This window comes from Narcine bancroftii, chromosome 1 (genome assembly GCF_036971445.1).
Source record: "Narcine bancroftii isolate sNarBan1 chromosome 1, sNarBan1.hap1, whole genome shotgun sequence".
Classification (NCBI taxonomy): domain Eukaryota; kingdom Metazoa; phylum Chordata; class Chondrichthyes; order Torpediniformes; family Narcinidae; genus Narcine; species Narcine bancroftii.
The window spans coordinates 481270979-481298761 of NC_091469.1; the positions used below are offsets into that span (position 1 = coordinate 481270979).

Consider the following 27783-nt stretch of genomic DNA (forward strand, 5'->3'; position numbering starts at 1 on the left):
GTTTTGAGTTTTGTGTGCCCGATGGAGATGTGAGGAGGCTGGTAGTCATGGTGGGGAGCTGGCTGATGGAGGACCTCCGTTTTCTTCAGGCTGACTTCCAGGCCAAACATTTCGGCAGTTTCCGCAAAACAGGACATCAATCGCTGAAGAGCTGGCTCTGAATGGGCAACTAAAGCGGCATCGTCTGCAAAGAGTAGTTCACGGACAAGTTTCTCTTGTGTCTTGGTGTGAGCTTGCAGGCACCTCAGATTGAAGAGACTGCCATCCGTGCGGTACCGGATGTAAACAGCGTCTTCATTGTTGAGGTCTTTCATGGCTTGGTTCAGCACCATGCTGATGAAGATTGAAAAGAGGGTTGGTGCGAGAACACAGCCTTGCTTCACGCCATTGTTAATGGAGAAGGGTTCAGAGAGCTCATTGCTGTATCTGACCCGACCTTGTTGGTTTTCGTGCAGTTGGATAACCATGTATTTGCCAAAGCCCTTTCTTGCTCACGGTGTCGAAGGCTTCGGTGAGGTCAACAAAGGTGATGTAGAGTCCTTTGTTTTGTTCTCTGCACTTTTCTTGGAGCTGTCTGAGGGCAAAGACCATGTCAGTAGTTCCTCTGTTTGCGCGAAAGCTGCACTGTGATTCTGGGAGAATATTCTCAGCGACACTAGGTATTATTCTATTTAGGAGAATCCTAGCGAAGATTTTGCCTGCAATGGAGAGCAGCGTGATTCCCCTGTAGTTTGAGCAGTCTGATTTCTCGCCTTTGTTTTTGTACAGGGTGATGATGATGGCATCACAAAGGTCCTGAGGCAGTTTTCCTTGGTCCCAACAAAGCTTGAAAAACTCATGCAGTTTGACATGCAGAGTTTTGCCGCCAGCCTTCCAGACCTCTGGGGGATTCCATCCATACCTGCTGCTTTGCCACTTTTCAGTTGTTCAATTGCCTTATATGTCTCATCCTGGGTGAGGACCTCATCCAGCTCTAGCCTTAGGGGCTGTTGAGGGAGCTGGAGCAGGCTGGATTCTTGGACTGAGCGGTTGGCACTGAAAAGAGATTGGAAGTGTTCTGACCATTGGTTGAGGATGGAGATCTTGTCGCTGAGGAGGACTTTGCCGTCTGAGCTGTGCAGCGGGCTTTGGACTTGGGGTGAGGGGCCGTACACAGCCTTTAGAGCCTCGTAGAAACCCCTGAAGTCACCAATGTCCGCACTGAGCTGGGTTCACTTGGCAAGGCTAGTCCACCACTCATTTTGGATCTCCCGGAGTTTGCGCTGAAGATGGCTGAAGACGGAAGGCTTGTTTATGTTCTCAGTAATTACCCAACTGACTCTGTACAATCCCATAATTTGTCAAGTGCACCGTTAACACTTTCTGCTAACTTCTGCAGTTCCCTGTTTTCTCTCTTCCTCTTTTTTCCAGTGGTGGGGTTAGAACTAATTGAATCTTGATAAAAGGGTAGCAAGGTTAGCACAGCAGTTAGTGGAACGCTATTGCAGCACCAGTGACCTGGGTTCGAATCTGGCACTGTCTGTATGTTCCAGTGTCCTCCTACTCTTCAAAAGTGTACAGGGTTTATAGGTTAATTGGTGTATTTGAGGGACACAGCCTCATGGGCCTGAAGGGCCCATGAAGACAACCACTATTTCTATAGCTATTAACATCAAATCCATTCCTTCTTCCTCCTAATCTGCTAGTTACAGTCTCAGAAAGATCACAGTCAATTTGTTGCACTTAGATCATATAACCACAGGAACAGACTGCTTGGCCCACATGTTTGCACCAGTTATGTTGCCAAAATTAAGCTAAAACTCTGCTAATTGCACATGATATGCAATCCTCTATGGCTTGCCTCTTAACTGCTACTATTATATCTGCTTCAACCACTACTCCTGGCAGCCTTTCCATCATCTACCACTGTGTTTCAAAAAAAGGTCCTGCACATCATCTTTAAACTCCGTCACCTTCCCCCACCCACCCACCCCACCCCCGCAACCAAACTCCTTAAATCCACGACCTCTCACATGTGAAACTTTTATTCTGGGAGAGAGGTTCTCACTGTCTACCCTATCAATGCTTCTCATTATTTTATAAACTTCTCTCAGGTCTCCCTCAGCCTATGTGAAGTGCCGGAGAAAATAATACTAAGTGTGTTCAACCTCTCCTTGTAGCTCATGCCCTTTAATCCAAGCAATATTCTGGTAAATCTCTTCTGTACCCTTTCTAAAGACGCCACATCATTCCTGCAATGGGGTGACCATTATTGTTCATCCATCCACAAATCAATGCATTCCCCTTATATATGATGTCCCAAAGTGCAACACATCACACTTGTCCAGATTAAACTCCATCTGACATTTCTTTGACCAAATCTATAATTGATCCATATGCTTTTCATTTGATAGCCATCTACACTGTGAATAGCTCCACCATTCTTAGTGTTATCTGCAAGTTGACTAATCCACTCACTTACTTTTTCATCCAGGTCTTTTATACAAATCACAAACAACACCCTTTCACCAATATCCCTTGTCTTCTATGGCCAAACCATTCCAAATCTAAACTGTCAATTCATCATGGGTCCCATGCATCTGTACCTTTTAGATCAGCCAGCAATAAGGAACCTTACCAAAGACCATGCATGCCATATCCACTATTCTAACACTGTTAAGCATGTTTGTCACCTTCTTAAATATGCAATCAAATTTTTAAAACATGACCTGCCACGCACAAAAGCATAGTCCCTAATTGGACAATGCCTTTCCAAATGTGCGAAAGTCCAATCCTTAAATATCCTCTTGATTTGCCTTTCATAAATCTGTATTGACTGCCCAAACCTGTGCTCTGGTTACTGATTCACCTATTCTGGGAAAAAAGACTGTGTTCACCCCTCATCTTCCTGTGCTCCAAGGAATAAAGCCCTTGTCTGCTCAACCTCTCCCTAGAGCTCAACCCCGAATCCTGCAATTATCTTGTAAATCTTTTCTACACCATCTCCAGCCTGACATCTTTCATATAGTATATAAACCAAAAGTGAACACAATACTCCACATGGGGCCTCACCAACATCCTATTCAACTGCAACATGACCTTCTTGATGCATTTGATTTTCCTTAAATTACTTTGATGACGAGGGCAGTACCTTTCACATTGGAATTCAGCTTTAGCATTGACATTATATTTAAAATCACATTTACATGTGGGGCATGGCCATGCGCTTTGATTGAGCTCTCTGTGAAGAGCATAAAAAAGACGGTTAAAATCTCAAAACCAAAAATGTTTTCACCAAAAAATGGATAAAGCAAGTACCAAGAGACCAAGGCAGCAAAAAACAAAAGCCGAGGCTGTTTCTACTCAGCCAGGAACATCGAGCAAAAGCCCAAAAGGAAGCAGCATAAGAGTGACCTCGGGATCCCAGCAGAGCTGAGGAGTTGGGACAAGATCTAAACATTTTCCTTGAGAAAATGGAAAATTTGAGTAACCAATTTTCAAGCATTGAAACTGTAATGTGAGACATGTCTGAGAGGATGAATGAAGTTAAAGAAATCAATGAAAATTTAATGCAAAGAATGACCCAAGTAGAAATAGACTTTGTAAATACACAAGGGTAACCTAAAAGCTATGGAAAAAGATGCAAAGAAATGGGAGTCATATGGAGAATTTTAGCAGACAAAATTATGTTTGAATTATCAGACTGAAAGAAGGGATCAAGGGGAAAGATCCAGTGAACTTCTTGAAAACATGGATCCCACAAGTGCTGGGAGAAGACAAATTCAGAGAAAAACTACTTATTGAAAGGGCTCACCAGACCCTCAGATCCAGATCAGCAATCACCACTGGTAAGAATTTTGAGTTACATGGAACGGGAGTCAGTTCTGGGAGCAGCATATAAATACTCTTAGCAAAATGATGGCCTGCCCAAGACTGACCATGAAAAAGTGCTATTTTTCCAAGATTTTAGTCCTACTTTGATTAAGCAAAGGAAAGAGTTTAATGATGTAAAAAGACAATTGGATTCTAAAAATTTGAAATACTCGATGATATACATCATGACTCTTGAGGGTCGAAGCAGATATTATGGGCTTCAAAGTTGGACAGAAAGAACATAAAATTAGCTTATTTGCTCATGATGTGCTATTATATTTGTCTGACCCAGATGAGTCTTTGATAAAATTAAGAACATTAGAAAAATACAGAAGAGTATCAGGTTATAAAATAAATATGTATAAGAGTGAGATAATTTCATTGACGAATTTTGATTATGAGAGATATCAAAAGGGTAGTAGATTTAAATGGAAGATAAATGAATCAAATATAATGACAGATAATAATTTGCAGAGCTTGTATAAATTTAATTATACTCATCTTTTAGAAAAAATAGAGAAAGATTTACAGAAATGGAAAAACTTGTTGATTACTTTAGTGGGAAGAGTAAATTGTATTAAAATGAATGTGATGCCAAGATTACTGTATCTTTTTCAATTGCTGCCTATTGCACTACTAAAAATTTCTTTAAATCATTAAATAATTATATATGCCAATTGCTATAGAATAACAAAGTGTTGAGAATTTCCTTGGAAAACCTAACATGGAATTATAATTAGAGAGGATTTAGATTTCCAGATTTTAATAAGTGCTATTTATCAGCACAAGCTAGATTTTTATCATGCTTCTTTGAAGAAACTAGTCCCACTTCTTGGATCTGAATAGGACTGTATTCAATAAAAGAGAAGATAGCAAATGACTTTATTTATAAGTGGAATGCTAAGTTAATAACAAAAAAAAATAACCCTATATTAATACATAAGATTAAAATTTGGAAAGAAATAAATGAGTATATTGGGAAAAAAGCAGGGATATCATAAGAACATTATTATGTAAAAATATGATGCTGCCCATGAATCTGGGAAACAAAATATTGAATTCCTAGTATGACAAAGGAATAAGTTAGATTAATGATTGTTATGTGGAGGGATCTCTTGTGACTTTTGAACAATTAAGAAATAAATATGGAGTAGCTAATGGGACTTTCTTTTGTTTTCTCCAGCTAAGATCATTCCTAAGAGAAAGATGGGGCCAAATTTGGCCCCACTTGAAATTAGTGAAATGGAATGAATGATTTGACTGGGGTATATACCTAAATTAATAACTAAGATGTACTATGCTCTCCAGAATGAAAGTACAAAACCAGGTTTAGAGATCAAAAGAGAGATGGGAGTCGGATCTAGGTGTTGCAATATTGGAAAGATGTTGGTCTGATCGGTGTTTGGATAGCATGACATCAATTATAAAAGCAAGATACAGACTAGTTCAATATAATTTCCTACACTAATTATATCTTACACTATAGAAGTTGCATGGAACAAAATCTGAAATATTGGAGATGTATTTTAGATTTGGGACAGAAATAGGAATGTTTTTACATGCTACGTGGTCGGGTGTGAAGATGAGACCTTTTTGACAGGATATTACGGAAACATTAACAAGGGTAACAGGATTGGCCTTCATGGGTGACCCACAGCTTTATTATTTGGGCAACTTTAATTTGGGCCTTATCAATGGCTAACCAATGAATTGCAATTACTTGGAAATCTGACTCTCCTCTACATATAGTATGATTGATTGCTGAGATGAGTATTTACATCCTTGTGGAAAATAGTACATAACTTAAAAAACAAATATGATATATTTATTGAGATATGGCAGCCACATTTGGATCATATAGAGGCCAAATTATAAATCTAACGACAATAATAAAAAGGACAATAATTGATGCTGCTATTAATATTAAGACAAGTGACTTCTCATTTAATATTTTTTTTAATAGTGAATATAAATGTGAGCCCTGAAGGTGTGTGGATTGATATTACCTATATATATATATATATATATATATATATGTGTGTATTTATGTACTTTGATATTGGAGATTTTACCAAGTATAATTATGGAAACATTTTTAAAAAAAAATCACATTTACTCTGTGTAAGTTAAATAGCAATAACCATTCCAAATGTGAATGATTGATATTAAATGGCTTCAATAAATGATATTTTCATATTAAAAAGTAGCCGAAAAACAGGCACATATAATAAATACAAATACATTCTATAACAGAAAAGTGTCACATTAAAAAAAAATTATTTGGAAGCTTTTGAATGGAAGTCACATACATAGTCTTCACTCTTACCATCAACTCTGAGTTCAGCCTTTGTTAATGCAACACCCATGGAGTTTTCTGCCACACATCTATATACTCCCATATCGCTTAGAATTACAGATGTTAAGATAAGTTGGTGACACCCGTCTTGATCTTCATTGATCATGTAGTGGTCATTCTCTTCAATTAGCTTTCCATCCTTAAACCATTGAACTACAGGTTGTGGATATCCAGCTACCATGCAATCAAAACTAACAGGATAGCCTTCTTGAACATCTTGGTTCTGGAGCTCAGATACAACATGGGGTGCTTTTAATAGAAAAAGGGAGCAGGAAATTAAATAATGCATTAAGATCACAAATATATTTTCATGAAAATACTGACAGTTTAAAAGATCTATGATTATGAGATTTTTGCCTTGCACAGCTTTAAACACCTGCACCTATGCCCTCTTACATTTGACTTTTCCACCCTGGCTAAAGGAATGTACCTACTTCATCAATAGCTCTCATAATATTATGATTATATACTGTAACTTTACGGATCTCCCTCAGCCTCTGTTTCAGAGAAAGCTCCAAGATTTTCTAGCCTTACATTTTATCTGATACACCCCAATCCAGGAACATCCTGTTTCCTCTTAAAATCTACCTATCCTTCATAGAGTGCAGAAACAAGAACTGCATTCAGGACTCCAAATGCAGTCTAACCACAGTTCTGTTCAGCTGCAACATGACTTCCTAACTTTTAGACTTAATGCTGTACATCTTTATCACCTTATCCTCTTGTGTTGCCACTTCAAAGATTGCATTTAAGCTTCAAGAATTTAATTTTCAGCTATGAACTTGGATTTCAAGATTCCTCTGTACATTAATGCTCATAAGGGTCCAGCCATTTTCTGTACAACTTCCTCTTGCATTTAACATCCTAAAATGACTTGTCTGACATAAAGTAGGTTAGCTATTTAATTACTAAAATTTCCAACGTATCTATTTCCTGGCGTTTCATTTAACCACTTTTCTTGCTATCCACAATTTGATCAATTTTCATGTTTTTGAAGGAATTTCAAACTATCCACTAGTTTTCCTGCAATAGTGTTCCAAATATGTTGGAATATGACACCGGGTTCAACAGGTGGCTTTGCTAAAGTCTGCAAGATAAGATTTAATTTGATTTTATGGGAGTTGGCACAACATTCTCAACTGTACAAGATCTCTAAAATGGACAATATTTGGGATGGTACAGTTAGCGTAGCGGTTAGCACAATGTGGTTACAGCACCAGTGACCAGTGTTCAAATCCAGCATTATTCTCCCTGTGTCTGTGTGGTTTCATCCAGCTGCTCCAATTTCTTCCCACCATTCAAAATGTACCAGGGTTGTAGGGCAATTGGGAGTAATTGGGCAGCATGGGCTTGAGGGCCAAAAGGGCCCATTACCGTTCTCTATGTCTAAAGTTAAAATATCTATTCCTTCCTGATTATGCACTCCCTGCACACATGAAAGAACAGGGGAGTCAGTCAGTCCTGAAGATAATTCCTTGCGCTCTATTCCCTCCTACCCTAGCCACACACCCACCATCTCTTACCTATTTTACACAATGCAGTGAGTTGAATAGACCTCAACCTACTCCCATATCTTTTTCACTCCTTTCACACTTAATCTTTCCAAAGCTTTACTTTTCATATTTGCATTGCTCTATTCTGTTTGATAACCCTTTTATAGCTTTAATGGCATTTTTATCAAGTGAAAAACCTCTTTATATATTAAATGATAGATACTTCTTTGGTTTTATGTGTATTCATACTGAAGTAAATTAAGCCAATAAGTTTATTAGTTATATTTAACATTGTTATGTTTAACATTGTTTAGAATGCTGATGGATATTATTCATTTTCTAGCTTTATCTTCTCATTTGATATACAAGTATAAAAATTAGGTGGATATTTGCGACGGTAAAATTTTCGAGGGATATCTTTTTTTTGTACAGGTGACCCTGCTTTATGGCATTCCAATTTTTGAAATCTACGAAGTTCACAAATCACTACAAAAAAATTGAGACACAGAATAAAATTCTCTCACGGAATTTATGTGAAAAAAATTAAACTTTTGTTTCTTGATGGATTTGCAGATGACACGGCTTTGCATTAAAAAAAATCAAAATACAGACAGCTTTCTAGGAATCCAACCTCCCTGTAATGTGGGGTGGGGTGGGGGGGGAGGGTCACCTGTAAACGTTTAAGTAAGTAATGTTGGGGTAGAAACTGTGCTTTTTGAATGTTAAAGAACATACAAAGGCTGTAAAATAAACATAAGGGACAGTAATTACAAACATACCACATTCAACTTGTAATTTCTCTTGTGTGGGGATATGGTCTTCTCCATATGCACCGGGGGGATGTGAAACTTTCTTAATCCGTATCTCAATCTTATTATTATCCTGGCAAATATCAATTTGAACAGGAATTCCCTGACCAATAAAGATTTCTTTAAATCTGGTTGCCGCAATTTCTGCCTCAGTCAAGGAATCAAACTTAATATAAATGTAATTTTCATCCTCATGGTAGGTCTGTTTGTCCAAGATTTCTTCATCTCCTTCATCAGCGCTAACAAAAAATTCTTCCTCCACGTCAGAAATTTCAAAAGATAGTTTTGAATGCAAAAGTCTGTGAAGTCGTTTCCCTGCTCTGCGGAAAGCGTCATCAACTTCACTTCCTGAAGAACTTTCTAGTTCACTGTCACTATTGTTCTTTATACTAATGTCTTGTTTGAGTTTCTGAACTGTTCTCTTTGCATCACTTGTAAATGTAATTCTTCCACTGTGAGAAGTTGTTCCAAATTTGTTTGAAGCTTCGCAAGTATACGTTCCAGAGTCTTTTTCTTCCACACCTGTAATAATTAAGGAACAAGTTCCGTCACTGTAATTATCAATGTGATAATGTCTTCCATCAACAACCTCTTCTCCATCCTTGAGCCATCGAATTTTGACTTCAGATTTACTCAGAGCCATGCACTCAAGATGGACAGTTTGACCTAGCTTAGTTGTCTGAGATTTAAAAACTTCTCCAAACATAGGTGTGGCTTGCTGTTTCAGTTCTTTCCTGGTTTTGTAACCTTTAAATGCAGCCTGGATTTTTGTAGCAGCTTCAACAAAAGTTGTGTCTTTTTCCAAAGTAGATACATCTTGCAATTTCTCAGGCTCAATGCTTGTTGACTCCCAGTGTTTAAAGAACTTATTTGTAGAAATAGTTTGCACTTTTCCAGCAATTGTTACAGTTGAATGTCCTGCTGTTTTCAGATAATGAACAAGAGATGGAGTACCAGATCTTGACTCTTCATCAGAACTTGTATCACATGCTCTAGACATGTCATCCGTAGATAAATCTTCAATCTCCGAATCTTTCTGCAGTCGTCGTTTCAGAGCTTTGTCATCTTCTTCTGGTACTTCACAGATCGAATCAAGAGTTGGTTCTCGGCTCATTCTTCGTTTCTTTGCCAAGGCTTCCCACAGAAGATGCAAATCACCTTCCTGAGCTGCCTCAGGTGGCAAGCTTGGTTTTGGAGGGACTTCCTCCCCATCTATTAGTTCAACTGTAGCTTTATCAGGCTCCTGTATGGTTTCCCAGTCTTGGTCGAGAACAGGTATACTTGTACCTGTTGAGAGTAAGACATTAATCATTAATAATTGTCCAACCAGAGTGCAATAGTAGTAGAACAAACTGTGACAGTGCAGTTGTATGATAGCAAAGGTAAATTTAAAAATAACCATGCACTTTATATAATCTTTTTGAAATATAGATGCACCAAAAACAGCCCATTTTTACAGATTCTAAATATCAGCCTAAAATTTCACAAGAATGTGAGTGGGGGCAACAAATGTTGAGAACTATTGCTTTAGACCTAATTGTTACTGAAATATTTTGTTTGAGAAAAACTGTCAGTGACCCATTTCCTTTGGAGTTATGAAACCAACCGTGTACACAACTAGTCAATTAGGTACGATTAAAACAGTGGTTTTTAATTTTTTTATTGCCACTCACATACCACCTTAAACAATCCCTTACTTATTACAGAGAACCTATGGCATAAGGATTACTTAAGGTGGTATGTGAGTGGCAAGAAAAAGTTTGAAAACCATGCTTTAGCCATATTCTCCAAATGCACCAAAGCATTGCAAACCTTTATCTGTAATTTTTTTCTCATTTCAACATTATTCTAGAGGTTATTCCCAAGGGACCAGATGCCAATAATCTGATGTAATCAGGGTTAGGGAGAACAAGACCAGGGATTAATTATAGAACACTACAGCACATAGGCATTTCGGCCCTTCTAGTCTATGCCAAACTATTACTCCGACCAGTTGCACTGACCCAGTCCAAAGCCTTCCATATCCCTACCATCCATTAACATGTCTAAATTTTTCTTAAATATTAAAACTGAGCCCACATTCACCACTTCAGCTGGCAGCTCATTACATTCCCACTATTCTCTATGTGAAGAAATTCCCTTTTTGCTTCCTCTAAATGTTTTCCCCTTTCACATTTAACCCATGTCCTCTGGTTTGATTCTCACCTAACCTCAGTGTAAATAGTCCACTTGCATTTACACCATACCCCTCATAATTTTGTGTACCTCTATTATTCCCAGACAAGCTTGTAAGAATCCTACAATTGCTTGCCAATCTCCATATTACACTATACCCCTCATAATTTTGTGTACCTCTATTATTCCCAGACAAGCTTGCAAGTATCCTACAATTGCTTGCCAATCTCCATATTGCCAACTTGAGGTTTATCTTGTCAACATGCACCTACTGCTGTAATTGCCACCTACATTTATCCCCTACTGTCAATTATCCACGAGGCTAATTTTACTGCTCCGAAACATCCTGGCCTCAGCTTCGAAAGGTTTCTGAGAGTTATGATAGCTAAGCAACCCCTCACTCCACTATAAAAATCACATATATTTAAGGTTTTTTGAAAGTGTCTGAATTTAAAAAAATATATAAAAGAATACATTCAGCCTCTAGATTATAAAATTCCTGGTTTAAATATTTTGAACTTTATACAATTTGCTCTGTAAATTTTAAACAGATTTTGGAATTTTAAAGTTTTCTTTACTGTATAGTACAACTTCACAGGTGAGTGTATGAAACAAATCAAGTGATTTGGAGTTTGCAAGAGTGGTCAGAACCTGACTATGCAGTTGTATGGAGGTGAAAAATATTAGTGTGGGCTAGAATCAGAATTAAATTGTCATTTACCATCCAAAGTGACTTCAGCAGAAGTTTTTATATCTGAGGTTACCATACAGGTGTACTTCCCTTCATCCTCACCACTGCAATTGTGAATTATCAGATAGTGTTTCATTCCATTAGATATTATCTCATTCTTGCTGCTCATTTCAATGGGTTGATCATTTTTCAGCCATGTTGCATTCATACATTCCCTGGAAAATTCACATTCTAGCTTGACGGATTCCCCATTCATTGCAGTAATGTTCGTGAGAGGAATGGTGACAGTCACAGGTACCTCTGAAAATCAGAGAAAATAATTACCAGTGGGCATAGTATACTGTATGTCAGGTACATAATTTCTTGCATCTTAAAATAGCATTTTAAAGATATAATATGCTAATAGTCAACAGCCAGTTTGGGTCAGAATACAGAACAGCACCAAGAGATACATTTCTTGGATTCCCATATAACAAAATGGAGATAAATTTAAAGCAAATTTAAAAGATTTTGGCATGCTATTTTTTTAAAAAATAATTTGTATTTATACAGAACCTTCAATGTAGTACAGTACATAATCTTTTAACTGAAACCCTTGGACCAGACATTTTTCGGAATTCAGAATTTTTCAGATAATAGAAGAATAGTAATGGTGGTACGTTAAGTATTTGCGCTGGTTTCAGATTCACACAAAACAAAGACACACTCCAACTAGAAGGGTCTTGGGGGGGGGTGTTGTGGTGGCTCTGGACCGGGGGTGGGGGTGGTAAATGAAATGAGATCAAGATAGACCATAAAATTACTAGTGTACTTTTTATTTTTAAGTAAAACATACAATAAAATTTCAAACATAAATTGGCTCAAACTAAGCTAAACACCTGAAAATATGGTGACCATCGTCTTCAGGTTGGAATCTTTTTAAAGACTTTTTCCAGTGTCATCAGGCTTCTGATCAGGAGCAGGAACTGTAGTAGGGGACCGGTGGCAGCGGTTGGGAGGTGTTGGGGACTGGCAGCTGTCTGCATCAAAGAAATTGCCTCGGGCACCTAGGCAAGAGTGGGATCTCGGGCCCTGGGCAGGAATGGGGACCTTGGGCTACCGGGCAGGAACAGGGACCACAGTTTGGGACTGGCGGCGGCATTTGGGAGGTTTCAGGGACCGGTTGCCGTCCATATTGAAGAAGTTGCCTCGGGCTCCCAGCTAAGAGTGGGGACCATGGAAAAAATGTTCTGTTTTCAGATGTTTTGCTTTCAGAATTTCAGATAAAAGATTATGTACCTATAATACATGCCAAATTATTTCACACAAGTATTTATTGAGCAACATTTGATATAGAGACAGGTAAAGGCACCACAGGACAGTTTGGTCAAAAATGTAAGATTTTAGAAGTGCATTAACAGTGAATATTGAAGTACAGAGAATAAGGAAGGAACTTCCAAAGTTTAGTCTAGGTAGTAGAAGGCATCGCAGGTGAAGGCATTTGAGATATGCAAGAGGCAAAGATCTCAGGAATTTGCAGAGCTGATTGCTCCAAAGAAAATGAGCGACAGAGACAAGGAGAGATATAAAGTTGAATTTTTCAGATCTTTAGCCAATGTAGCTTCATGACATCTGTGTAATTCATTTTTTAAAAATTGGAAAGTCTCAGAGATCTGGTAGAGTTATAGAACTCTTTGAATGCAACAAGACACAATATATTCAGATTTCCAAATAGCCTTTGATAAAGTGCTGTAAAATAACATGATCATGACAAGGGCATGAAGTGCCAGGACATAATATTAATAGAAGGTGGGTTACTGAAAAGAAAAACAAAGTAGTGAGTCATGTTAGAACATAGAACAAAATAGCACAGGAATAGGCCCCTCAGCCCATGTATCTGTGCTGTCCAAATCAAACTAAAATGTTGCTGCTTGATAAATATTCCTCCATCTTCTTTATATTTATGTGTCTATCTAGAGGCCCCTGAAATGTTACTCCTCTACCTGCTTCAAACTCATCTCCTGGGACCCTGTTCTAGGCACTCACCACTCTCTATCTAAAATATCTGTCCCACATCTTTTCCTTAAATTTCCTACCCCTTACCTTAAAGATATGTCCTCTAGTGTATGACTATTTTACCCTGGGTAAAGATTCTAACAGTCCACCCCATCAGTACCTCTCATGGTTTCATAAATTTCTATCTGATCTTCCCTTAGCCTCCCACACTACAGAGACCAGGCTACATCCTGAATAACCTCTTCTGTACCTTTTCCTGTAATGGGGGCGATCCATGACACCATGAGTGTCTAAGGGTGGCCTTGCCAAAGTTTTATATAAACTGCAGCATGATGTTCTCAGCTTTATATTTTCAATAATTGGCAAACCTGGTCATCTTAAAATCGTCCCTTCTCAAGGTTATTAATAGAAAATGTGAAGAATAGAGGGTCAAGAACTAGTTGGGCTCCTTCAGACTGAAATAGGCCTGTTTAATTCGACTCTGTCTTCTTCATTATAACATTTAATCCATGCTAACACATTTGTCTGAATACCATGCGCTCTTATCTTATACGCCAATCTCCAGCAAATGGTTAAAAAGGATTTACTTTTCATAAAACCATGTTGACTTAGTTCATGACATTAATTTTCAGGAGTCAGGAGGAAGGGCTCAGGCCCAAAATGTTGACTGCCTTTTACTAACTTTGGATGCTGCATGGCCTGCTGAATTTCTCCAGTACTTTTATTTTCAGTTTAAGCTAATAGGTTAGCAGTTCTTAACTTTTTAGCTTTCTCCTTTCTTGAACAATATAGTTACATTTGTGGTTTGCTGGTACAGGGTATCTTGCTAGAACTCTGCAGCCTTAGATTTAATGCACATTCTAACAGTACAGGAACATTTATCTAATAATAGTTCTAATACAATCAAGTTTCATGATTATTCAAAAGGAAGAAATGCTAATTAGCAATTAAAAATCTGGATTTGGATCAAGCTGACTTCTCCATGCAAGGAGATCATAACAGTTAGTAGTAAAATGGGCAAATCTGCTGTGAGGGTAAAATTACATAACATCTTTAAGAAGAATTACAGTTTATGTCCCTACTTGTCAAAAAGAATAAAAACAGGCATGAACATTAAAGAGGCAAGGAAAACAAAAGGCAAAGGTTTGGATCCTGACTACTGGATAGTAAAAGCAAAGATAGTAAAAACTAAAGCCAACCCTGATTTATGACCATAGCATCAGGAAGCAAGATGGGAGAAAATGAGTCACTTTGCTTAATAGCAATGGATCCTGTTCTCGATCCTGCTGCCAGGGGAGGTAGTGGAAGTCGATATACCATTGCTTAAGAGGAATTCATGAACAGACAGGGATGGATTTGGAAAGTGCAGGCAGATGAGACTAGTTTAATGGACATCATTGTTAGCGCAGACACGGAAAGCTGAAGGGCCCATTCTTACCCTACACGATATTCTATGATTAATAGAAATTATCAAAACATTTCATGATCTAATATTATCCTATCACTTATGGTATAGAATTTTTCAAACAGGACTAGGGATAAGAATACTGCAATCAAAAATAGTTGAACTATAAACTATAATATCTAGCAGAATGGGAATTGTTATTTCTCTCATTTATAAGAGCAAAACTATAAGCCTAGGAAGCGTTTTTAAATTATGAGTTCAACAAGTTACAGGACAACTCCGATTATCCAATAATCGGATTATCCAAAATCTTCATTTATCTGTACCCAGAAGTGACACAATCTGAAACAATCAGAAATCCTCAGTTATACGACATTTTTTCAGAGCCAAACTGACCTCACAGGTTGAAAAAAAATTCACCTGACATAAAATTAGAACGATTGTCCTTGTTTCAAATAACTCCTTCCCCTCTCTCTTTCCATTTCTTCTTTACCTTCTCCTATTGACTTTTCTCTCCAACTCTCCCTTCAAACTGCGAGTCACTGTCTACCAGCCACAAGCAGTCGGACATCATTGAGAACAGGACCTCAGGTTCCAGGCAGGAGTGGGACTTTGGGCACCCGGGCAGGAGTGGGGACTTGGGGCTCCTGGGCAGGATTGGGGACCTCAGGCTCCCGGGCAGGTGGTTGGGAGGGGGCATGTGAACAGGTAAAGACTAGGTCTGTGTCGGGCTACAAGAACAAGGATGTGAAGCTGGAACAGCCCCTGCTGGAATGAGCCCACGGGGAGATAGGAGCCTGCCGACTGTCCAGTGGGTGTTCCACTAGCCCAGGAAGCCTCCCTGGGGATTGGCAGCAGTGGTGGGGTTGAAGGTCTTTGAGTGGGGGAAGGCCAGATTTGAAGAAAGGAGAAACGATTTGCAGAAAATTGTATGGGCTGATCTTTTTTCTGGAAAGGATGTAGAGGAGATTTGGAGGGTATTTAAAGAAGAGATATGGAGAGTACAGTCTCTTTACGTGCCAGTCAGATCGAAAGGCAAGGCCAAAAGTTCAAGGGAACCGTGGTTTTCTGGAAAAATTACGAAGTTGGTTCGGGATAAGAGGGGGGCATATACTAAATTTAAGAAGCAAAAAATAGATAAGATGTATGATTATTACATAGATTGCAGAAAAAACCTTAAGAAGGAAATTAGAAAGGCAAAAAGAAGGTATGAGGTGCCAATAGCTAATAAGGTTAAAGTGAATCCAAAGGGTTTTAACACATATGTGAATTGTAAAAGGAGGGTTAAGGATAGAATAGGACCATTGGAAAATGAGACCGGTGAACTGTGCGAGGAACCGAATCAGATATTAAATGATTTTTTTCTCATCTGTGTTCACGAAGGAAAAGGTCATTGGACTATGTGAGATAAGTGAGGCAAATGGCTTAATTATGGAAAAGATAGGATTTGGAAAGAGAGGGTTTTGGAGCTTCTAGGGTCAGTAAAAGTGGATAAGTCTCCTGGTTCTGATGGGATTTTTCCCAGGACGTTAAGGGAGGTCAGGGAGCAAATAGCAGAGGCACTGACAGTGATTTTTCAACGATCACTGGAGGAGGGTTTGGTGCTGTGGGATTGGAGGGTTGCTAATGTAGTTCTGTGGTTTAAAAAAGGCACAAGGTGTCAGCCAAGTAATTATAGCCCTGTCAGCTTGACTTCGGTGGTAGGGAAAGGTATAGAGGGTATTCTTAGAGATGGTGGGTATAAATATCTGGATAGGCAGGGATTGATCAGGAGCTCCCAGTATGGGTTTGTGAAGGGGACATCATGTTTGATGAACCTTGTTGAGTTTTTCGAAGAAGTGACAAGAAAGGTGGATGAAGGTTGGGCAGTTGATGTAGTCTATCTGAATTTTAGTAAAGCTTTTGATAAGGTTCCACATGAAAGGTTAGTAAGGAAGGTTCAGTCACGAGGGATTAATAGAGAAATAGTAAGATGGGTTCATAGGTGGCTAGAGGAGAGACAGCAGAGGGTCATGGTGGACAACTGTCTGTCAGGATGGAAGCCTGTGGTGAGCAGCGTGCCTCAAGGATTGGTGCTAGGTCCCCTGTTGTTCATAATTTATATTAATGATTTGGATTATGGGGTGGTTAACTGGGTAAGTAAATATGCAGACAATATGAAAATAGGGGGAGTGGTGGATAGCGAGGAAGATTTTCAGGAATTACAGAGGGATTTGGTTTGTCTGGAAAATTGGGCTGAAAGATGGCAGATGGAATTTAATGTAGAGAAGTGTGAGGTGCTTCATTTCGGAAAAAAATAATCAGAATAGGACACATGTAGTCAAGGGGAGGACATTGGGGAATGGACAAGAACAAAGAGATCTTGGAATTATGGTGCAGGCTTCCTTGAAGGTGGATTCCCATGTTGACAAGATGGTTAAGAAGGCATTTGGTATGTTACCCTTCATAAATCATAGCATAGAGTATAGCAGCTGGGAAATGATGCTGTGACTGTTTAAAGTGTTGTTGAGGCCAGGTTTGGAGTATTGTGTTCAGTTCTGGTCTCCAAATTATAGGAAGGATATAGATAAGGTGGAGAGGGTGCAGAGAAGATTTACCAGGATGTTGCCTGGCTTAAAATACCTAGAGTACAGAGAAAGATTGAAGAAGTTAGGACTTTATTCATTTGAATGTAGACGGTTGAGAGGGGATTTGACAGAGGTGTTTAAAATTGTGAAGGGAATAGATCGACTAGATGCAAGTAGACTCTTCCCCCTGAGGCAGGGGAGGTTGAAACAAGAGGACACAAATTGAGGGTAAGGGGGCAAAATTTTAGGAGAAACATTAGAGGATACTTCTTCACTCAGAGAGGGGTGTCTGAATGGAATAATCTTCCAGAGGAAATAGTTGAGGCAGAGTCAATTCTTTCATTTAAGAGGAGGCTGGATAGGAGGGGGTTGGAGGGTTATGGGAATAGGTGGAGGGATATAGTGGAGTTTTTTTAGTAAACTGGCGTGGACTTGAAGGGTCGAAATGGCCTGCTTCCATGCCATAAACTGTAATATGGTTGTTATATGTTGGCGATCAGCTGCAGCAGTTGGGAGGTCTCAGTGATCAGCGGCAGCATTGGAGATGAATCAGGGATTGGCAGCAGCCAGCATTTTTTTAGTGAGAATTTAACATTACTTTAATGCTTATAAAGCCTTCCCTTGTTGTTTGTTTTTGTTGCTGCTGGGCTATTTTTAAAAAACGGTCAGTTATCCAATAAATTCAGTCATCCGAAATAGGTCTGGACCCGACCATTTCAGATAATCGGAGTTGTACTGTAGTTCAACAAATGGCTCCAATTTGGCCACCTTTTCTCATTTGCAGAGCAATCTGTTATGAATTAAAATATTCAAAGCAAAAAAAAAAATCAATAGCAACCTCATCTACAGTTTATCCCCAGGGCAACTTTTGGGTTCATTTTTTCATATTTCTTTGTCCTTTTCATCCAGCACACCATCTTTGCAACTTAAAACTTGTTTTTTTTTAACCTTTCCCAGTTCTGATGAATGGCCATGGTCTCATTTTCCACAGTAAAAATGCAAAAATGCTGGAGAAACTCAGCAGGTCTCACAGAGTCCATAGGAGATTCAGGCCTGAGCCATTCTTCAAGGTATCTGGAGGAACTCTGCAGGCTTTGCAGCATCCATAGGAGGTTGAGATATATAACCAATGTTTTCGCCCTGAGTTACTACAACCACAGCTTCTGCAGATTTTCATGCTTCACCTCATTTTCCACAGGTGCCGTCTGACCTACTGAGTGTTTCCAGTATTTTCTGATTTTATTTTCCTCAGAGTATATTGGTGGCTTTTCAGAAATTGCTCAACAAAGTAAAAGACATTGAAATATAATATTCCATTTTTTTTTTTCAACTAAATCTATTAGCTATTCGGTTCCAACATTTAGGATTCAAGCAATTGTATTTTAGTGAGGAAGCTAACATACCAATAAAGTGGGTGAGAAAACATGACAAGGGAGGCACAAATGTTTCAAAATTATAGTTTTTAGTTACACAAGTGAATTCCCAATTTTGAATTGCAGAAGAATCAAGATTGTTATCCATCAAAACCATTGTTATCCAGAATTCAAGCAACTGGTAGCCTCAAGCAGCAGGCAAAAAAAATTGCAGAAAATAAATAGATGTAAAATAGGACGTTTAAAATTGGCTCGCCTCGCTGTAATTTCACCACTCACGCAACACACAATCTCAAGCAACCAGAAAATTCACTTATCTGGCATCTACTAATCCCCAAGGGTTTTACTGTAGTTGTGTTTAATTGTAAAAACATGCAACTAGCCTACATTTGCAATTCTCACCCAGCAGAACTGTTTGTGGCAAATGAACAGGTTCACCAGCACCGGCACAGTTTAGAGCCGAAAGACGGAATCTATAACCAGTGCCCGGTATCAAATTATCAATAGTGAACTCGGTCTCTTCAATTACTTTTGCGTTACATAACAGCCAGCAGTCACTGTCAGAAGGTTTCATCTCAACGTGATAGCCTTGTATAACACTGCCACCATCAATTAGTGGCGCTAACCAAGACAAGGTGACAGACTGGTGATTCTTTCTGACAACCTCTGGATCTTCAGGAGGATCAGGAGGACCTAGAGAGATGAGTTAGAATTTTATTACCTTTAGTTCCTGAAATTATAATCACACAAGTAAAATTTAAATATGATATTAGATGGTGGAAAACAAAATAAAAATGCATCTACCTACCCTGGATCGACAAACTTTCTTATATTTTGTCATGCCAGAAAGCATGTTAAAAGTTACGATAAATACTTTTCAAGAGAAATCCAAAATAAACCATAATTCCTCAAAAATGTATTATTATATAAACTGTAAATAAATCATGAATACTAAACCCTTTGCACAAAAATATCTTGCATTAAAAATGTCATCTACACCATATCCAAGTGTGATAGTACAGATCTATCACCAATGTATATAGTGTATATAGTTACAGTATCTAGACTGTGCTTACAGCGATTGGCTGAGAGCTAAGCCACGCCTATTGTCTGGGCCTTAAAGGGTTGTGGCCCTAGCCAGGTTGGATCATTCCGGACTGGTCGGCCACCTGTGAAGAGCTCCTGTCTTTTGCTAATAAAAGCCTTGGTTTTGATCAACAAGTCTTTGATTCTTTCGACGAGCTCTACCCCAAGTAATTAGATTATTATTTTGTATGCAATACACAATTGTGCTGGAGAAAGTCAGTCGACTGAGTTTCTCCAACACTTTTGTGTATTGCATTACAATCATAGTGTCTGTAGACTTTCCTGTTTAACTCCTGGATTTTTATTTCACAAGTTTCTTTCAAATATAATTCTAGTGGCAAAATAAAATTTGTATCTCTATCATAATCATAAATTGTACAGCATAGAAACAGGCCTTTTGGCCTACCATGTGTAAACCTCATCTTTCTAATGAAACGAGACATATTTATGTGTGGTCTTTCACAAACTCAGGTTATCCCTAATGACTTTCGAGGCAATGAAATACTTCTGAAATATTGGCACTCTTGCAATATAAGGAACAAAATGGTCATTACAAGCAATTTGACAATAGCCGGTAAGCTGTATCTGTGCTTAATTGAGGAATAAATATTGGCCAAGGCACAGAAAAATAATTTCATAGCCCACCTAGTCTATGCTGAATTATTTTTCTGCTAAGTCCCATCAACCTGCACCCAGACCACAGCCCTCCATACCCCTCCCATCTCTGAACCTATCCAAATTTTATTTAAATAATGAAAATGACCTGCATCCACCATCGCCACTGGCAGTACATTCCACACTTGCATCATTTCCTTCAATCTTTTCATTCAACATTTCACCCTTAACCCTCTTGTTCTTGGCTCACCCATACTCAGTGTAAAAACCCTGCTTGCATTTACCTTATCTATACCATTTTATCAAACCTCCCCTCATTCTCCAAACCTCCACTGAATAAAATCCTAACAAATTCAACCTTTCCTGATAACTCAGCCCCTCCAGTCCTGGTAAAATCCTTGCAAATTTTGAATATAAATAAATAGTAATATTTTTCCTCTCCAATTTTCCAGTTGATATTTTACCATGATCCAAAGACATAAAGGGTTAATAAGCTAACAGGATATATCATTGGAATTGAATGGCCCGGAATGGCTAGTTACCATGCTGTATCGCTAAATATATTTAAAAAATAATAATTACATCACAAGCTCACTAATGAGCACAATATTAAACAGTCAATTTTGTCAAAACCTTATATACTTTGTTCAGGTAACTAAAAAGAGTACAAAATATCTTAAAATATTTATTTTAAAAATAGCAAGACTTATGGAAGTGATTTTTATCTTTTTAGGCTTTTAATTTTGTTTAATAAAGAAAAGTCTTGTCAAGTCTTTTTCCCCCGTGTGCATTTTAATTGTGTGGTCACTAAAGAGAAAGTAAGAGAGAGAGAATGTGAGATAGGGACAAGAAAAAAATTCCACTCTCATTTTATAATGCAAATCTACAGGATCATAATTTGTAAAAATGAGCAAGCAACAAAAACTGATCTGAGGTACACAGATTAGAGAGTTAAACTGTCTAACAATCTTAACCAGAAACCTCTGAAATAAAATAAGCAAATTAAAGTTTCCATTTTGCATTATTTATCTGATGTACCTTACCAATAACATTTATTTTTGCTGATGCAATGACATCTCTTGAAGCAAAGGTTATTTCTCCAGAATGAATACACTGGGCATTTTTCAGTATGAGTTTGTAAGTGTTTCTCTCTGCCTTTGTTTCCCAATGCTCATCAGTTTTGATATCAATTTCATTCAGATACCAGCTCACTTCGGTAAAAGGGACCGCTTCACTCAACACACATTCAAATTCTGTATCATTGCCTTGGACCACTTCAATATCTCTCAAAGTATTCAAAATGTTAATATGCCATCCTATACAGAAGAAATACACAGAACACATCAAATTTAAAAAAATACTTTCAGAGTTAAATTGGTATATAAGCCAATAAATAATAAGTAATCTCTTTACTTAATGAATCAATTAAAATGAAATCGTAAAGATAAATTCATGTTAAAAAGTGTAATGTCTTAGCCACTGTACTTCTAAGGAACCCAGTTTTTAGTTAGAATAGTTACATCATCAGACGATTAGTTTCCACAAAATATTTTGTTTTACAACATTGACTCTTTCTTTACCTTTAACATTCAGATATGCTGAGGACATGGCATTTCCAGACATGAAGCTCACTCGACAACTGTCAGATGGAACTAAATTTTTTAAGAGTAAGATATGCCGTCTTCCAGTATCGAGGACTGCTGTTTCTAAGTTTTCAGACTTTGTTACGGGAACGTCGTCCAACAGCCATTTATAATCATGTACTTCAGGTCTGGATAAGTAGCATTCAAACAGAGCTTCACCACCTTCCAGAGCATCTACATTCTCCAGTCCTTCAAGAATATCAGGTTGCTTTGCTAAATTAAAAAATATAATGATTCAAACCATTAGTTGTGGAATACACATGAGGCTGGCAAATGGCTTGACATTTAAATTACATGATCTATGTATCTTTCAATACTATCCCTTTTAATCCATTGTGTGTTCTTCAATATGATGGATATTTGCACGATATCCTTTCTCGCTGACCTCTACACCACCTAATTTGATGTTAGCTTTAAATGAGCTAATCATGTTAAAAACAGTTATCCACTTTATTAATATAGGTAACAAATACCAGCACTCACCCCTGCAGCATATTACTCATCACAGTCCTCCAATCATAAAAGCAACTCTGCACAATTGGCCAGCTTACTTTGGATTCTTGTGATTTAACTTGAACCTTCCAACTAACCTCCCTTGTGGGTCTTTGTCAATGTACAACATCCACTGGCATGCCTTCATCTATCCATTTGGTTGCATCTTCACAAGAAGAGTGAGATGGTGCAGTTATTTGGATAGTGCCAGCGGGGAGTATGTGGAGGGATCAGCATGTACTGATCAAACTCAGTGGTGGGAAAAATGGTAGGCATTGTGGGCTTCTGCAGGGTCACCACAACTAGGGTTGTGGGTGATCTGGTGGACTTCTCCCATTCTACATCTGAGAAGGATGAAACACCATCACCACCTGGGCTGTCAGTGCCAAGTTTCCACCCTCTAACTCCATGGCACTGGCTGAAGAATGATGGATGATAGTTCACAAACACAACTGGCAGTTTCTTAACTGGAGCTTCAAGACAACCCCATTATTGGTAAGCACAAAATATTAACTTTTCAAAAACAAAAAGAATGTTTATGCAATTTTTTTAAAAATTAAATTTAAATTTAGACAAAGAACATGGTAACAGCCCACAAGCCTGTGCCGCACAATTACACGCAATTGGCCTGCAATCCCTGATACGTTTTGAATGGTAGAGAGAAACCAGAGAACACAGAGGAAACCCATGCAGGCACAGGGAGAATATACAAATTCTTTATGGACAGCGTGGGATTTGAACCCCGATCCCGATTGTTGTCGCTGTAACAGTGTTGGACTAACACCATCCTCTTAACCGCACCCCTCAAAAGTGAAACAATTTGCATTTCACATTAACGACCCTTTGAGTAAATTGTGAAAGTGAAAAAAGTTGGTGAAAAATCAAAACATTTGGAGATGATGGAAATATAAAATAAAAACAAAATTTGCTGGAACAGCCTGCAACTGTGGAAAATAAACAAAGCTAATGTTTCAGGCTGAAGTCCATTCATAAAGCTAGGAAGGTGACAAAAGGAGTTTGTTAACCTGCTAAGAAAATAGGGGAGGGAGATAAGTCTGATATGACAAAACAGGAGTGACCATGGGGTTAACATAAACAATACAGCACACAGACAGGCCCTTCGGCTCACTTCCATTGGTACCAATCATTATGACAATCAAATCTAACCCCAACTTCCTCTTTATTCTATAGAACTACAGTTTGTGTCCCTGTCTAATTGCCTCTTCAGCTTTGCTCTCATATTTGCTTCCATTTCTCCGCTGGCATCACAATCCAAGACCTACCATTCTATATAAATAAACTTCCTCACTCATCTCCTTTTATAAAGTTCCAGCATGACTTGCCAATTTTTATACTCATCACCACAACTGATGAAGGCAAGCAAGCCTTCTTTATCAGCTTACCCACTATCATTTTCAGGAAACACGTACTTGGACCCAAAATCCTTCTTTACTTCAAAGCTCGAAATGGTCCTTCCATCTACTGTACACTTTCCTGTTGCATTTGACTTCCAAAAATGCATCACCTCACTCTTACCTGGATTTACTCCACCTGCTAATTCTCTGCCCAAATTTCCAACTCATCTGGAATTTGTTGTATTCCTTGACAGTCTTCCTCACTACCTACAGTACTCCAATTTTCATGTTATCTGCAACTTAATAATCAGACCATACATATTTTCATCCAAATTATTCATATATATTATAGACATAAACTGTAAAACAGGAATATTTAGTCCATGAGTGTTTGAGAGCAGTTAGACTGAGAACATAGACAAAAGAACACAGACAGAAGGATGTAGGAATTATGAAACACAGAGCAGAAAGACCGACATGCCAGCAGGTCTAGCTGAATATATCCTGCACTCCTTGAGAATAAATTCAGGTAGGGGAACAAACAAGGTGTGCCAGTATCATAGATGGGCAACTAATACAGAGAAAATCAATTTACCTGACCGTGTAGAATATAATATTGAATGCACAAGGCTGCAACATGCTCAGATTGTAGATAAGGTGTAGAGGTTAAAACCTCGTGTTCATGATTTATGGTTGTTTTTTGTACTTTTCCTTTAAGGATGAATTATTTTTGTAGAGTTCCCATAGTTACTATGATGTCATATGTTATAATATCCAAGTGGACCAGAAGTTCTCTTCTCATTCTTGGAATGACGATGGAAGAGATGTGAGCTCTCAATAAATTTTTCTTTGAATTTATCATTATTATTCATTATTAATCATTTATTATCATTTTAATTTGTTTATATTTGTTTGAAGTTAAGTATCATTATCATTTACAATATGCTTTGTTTTACTTATCGTTATGAAGTGTGAAGCTATGAAAATGTTTATTCGCTTTTATCAACGGAAAATACAGCTACAATTACAAAGTTTGATTTATTTGGATGAATAGGATACAATTCAGAATATCAAGGCTTACTTCTCTTGGAAGATGGCATGTTTTGAGATTGAGAAATATTAAAAGCTGGAAAGTGTCACCTAAAATTTCTTTCTGAGTCCTAATTATTATAATAGACATTAATGACTAATACATAATCATTACTATTACAGATACAACAGTAAATATGGACAGTATCAAATTAAAAATAAAAACTTTCTGCTTTTTGTAAAAGACATAATTTAGTAATAGGTCGATTCAAGTAACCAGTCTTGGTTTTAGTCTGCACTTGCTGAACGAAACCTTTTTTGTTCAGAACTGTTTCCATGATTTTCCCCAGCAACCAAGAATTTCTTGGTGCAGAATCATCCATAATAATTACAATGTCTCCACATTCAAAATTATGTTTAGCATAACACCATTTTTATCTTTCTTGTAATAATGAAAGATAATCTTTAACCCATCTTTTCCAAAATAAATCCGCAATAAACTGTACTTGTCTCCATCTTGGACTTATGCACTTGTCTTGAATAAATATCCTCTTTCTGCAATTGACCCAGAGGCATTAAAGGTTTAGATTTAAGAAGTAAAAGATGAATAAGTGCATCAATGTAATTCAAGTCAATAGAAACTTTAGTTATTGAATGAAATTTAAAATAGCTTCATGCTCACACAATACTGTCTGAAGATTGTCATCATTCAGCATTTGATTATTCAAAATAGAATTAAGAATTTTCTTGATTGAGCTAATCATTCTTTCCCACACACTGCCAAGATGTGATCCTGAAGGCAAGTTAAATATCCAATTAATTTCTTTTTGAAGTAATGAAGCATGAATTTGATGTTGATTCCCATTTTGAATTGCTTTATGTAACTCTAGTTGAGCTCCTGTAAAGTTGGATCCATTATCAGAATGTTACTCCTTCACATCTGGCGATAAAACGTCGAAGAACATTGATAAAAGAGTCTGTATCACGTGATGCTACTTCAAAATGAATTGCTCTCATAATAAAACAAGTAAAAATAGCTCCATATCACTTTTCAATACTTCTTCCTCATTTTACTTGCAAAGGACCAAAATAATGAACTCCCATGTACATAAATGGAGGTTCATCAGGTGAAACTCTGTCTTGTGGTAAATCCGCCATTTGTGGTTGTCCAGGTTTAGCATTTGCACCTCGACAAATAATATATTTTGATATAATTCTTTTGATCAATGATGAAGCACCAAGTATCCAATATTTCTGGCGCAATTCTGATAATATGTGATTATAACCACCATGACCTGTTTCCTCATGTATATGTCGAATAATCATTTCAGAAATATAAAATTCTTTAGCTAAAATGATTGGACATTTCTTCTGGTATTATTGCTTTTTCCAATCTTCCTCCTACTCTCAATTCATTATTTACAAGAACAGGATTTAACTTGTAAACACGACTTGGCTTTGTAACATTCAAATTTTTCTTTAATTTTGATACCTCATTATCAAATGTTTTAATCTGACAAAAATGAATTATCTCCAATTCAGCATTCTCCAATTCATCAACTGTCAGATAACAGCTCCTTTGGGACTTCAAATTTTCTTTCTTGATATCAAATGAAACCATGAGGGATAATAGCAAATTAATCAAATAATCGGATCTTCCTCATTAGATATTTGAATTGTATTCACATTAGTGTTTTGGATTTCTGGATCCTCTACAGAAATTTCCTTTAACTCTTCTGGATTTTGAGGCCAATCTTCTTGAGATTGTGAAAGAAATTGAGGACTGAACACCCAGGTGTTCACTCTTTTCAGAAACTATTTAACTTTTGATCCTCGTGAAGCCATGTAACCATATAACCATATAACCAGCTGGATTATCCACTGTTTTGACATATTTCCATTGATTAACAAGCGAAACCTTCTCAATCTCATTAATTCTGTTAGTTACAAACTCGCGAAACCTCATGGTTTTGATATTAATATATTTAAGCACTAATGTACTATCAAACCAAAACACAGAATGATAACTCCATCTGTAAATCTCTTCTTAACACAGTGTCCATTTGGCTCACCATAGTAGCGGCAGTAAATTCCATTCAAGGTATGGTGACTGGTTTTAATAGAGCCACTTTGGCCTTTCCCATTACAAATCCACAATGTATTCGCTCTTGATTATTTTGCAGTAGTAAATAACTGACAATACCATAACCATCTTCGCTTGCATCAGAAAAATGGTGTAATTGAGCAAATGTGACAATTCCAAAGTCTGCTGGTTTAAAATATCTGTCTACTTCAAAATGTTCTAACATTTTAAGACTTTCAATCCAATTCATCCAATATTGTGCAATAGAATCTGGTATAGCTCCATCCCATCCAAATTTTCTTCTGCATAATTGTTGCAGAATTTTCTTAGATTAATACTACTGGTGCCAATATTCCCAAAGGATCGTATATTGAGCTTACAATTAAAAGAATACTTCTTCTTGTTAAAGGTCATTCCTTCAAAAAAATTTGAATTTGAAAACATCAGATTGCACCCACTATTGTACTCCCAGAATTCTTTCGACAGTTGGAACATCACAATCCAAGTCAAGATGTTTTATCTCCTTTGCTCTTTCTGCCTCAGGAATAACAGCCAACACATCTCGACTATTGCTAATCCATTTCATAAGGAAGAAACCTCCTTTATTACAGATCTCCTTTAACTTGTGATAAAGATCTATTGCTTCTTTTTCTGAAACCACTGAAGTAAGATGATCATTAACATAGAAATTATTTCTGATGATGTTTGGAGCTTGAGAACTAAGTTGCTCTTCATTATCTTCCGCACATTTCCTGAGAGCAAAA

The 27783-nt window shown here is 37.6% G+C and overlaps 1 protein-coding gene across 14 annotated transcripts in view; it reads right to left on the reverse strand.

Moving 5' to 3' along the window:
- The window catches only part of LOC138751919 (obscurin-like), a 755203-nt gene that overhangs the window by 245691 nt on the left and 481729 nt on the right, over positions 1-27783 (reverse strand). For all 14 annotated transcript variants that reach the window (XM_069914884.1, XM_069914878.1, XM_069914879.1 and 11 more), the window contains 6 exons: positions 21998-22273; positions 21461-21733; positions 19119-19409; positions 11407-11676; positions 8481-9797; positions 6179-6457 (listed from right to left, as the gene is read on the reverse strand). In XM_069914884.1, coding sequence (XP_069770985.1) covers positions 6179-6457; positions 8481-9797; positions 11407-11676; positions 19119-19409; positions 21461-21733; positions 21998-22273 — 2706 coding nt within the window. The remainder of the gene's footprint in view (positions 1-6178; positions 6458-8480; positions 9798-11406; positions 11677-19118; positions 19410-21460; positions 21734-21997; positions 22274-27783) is intronic.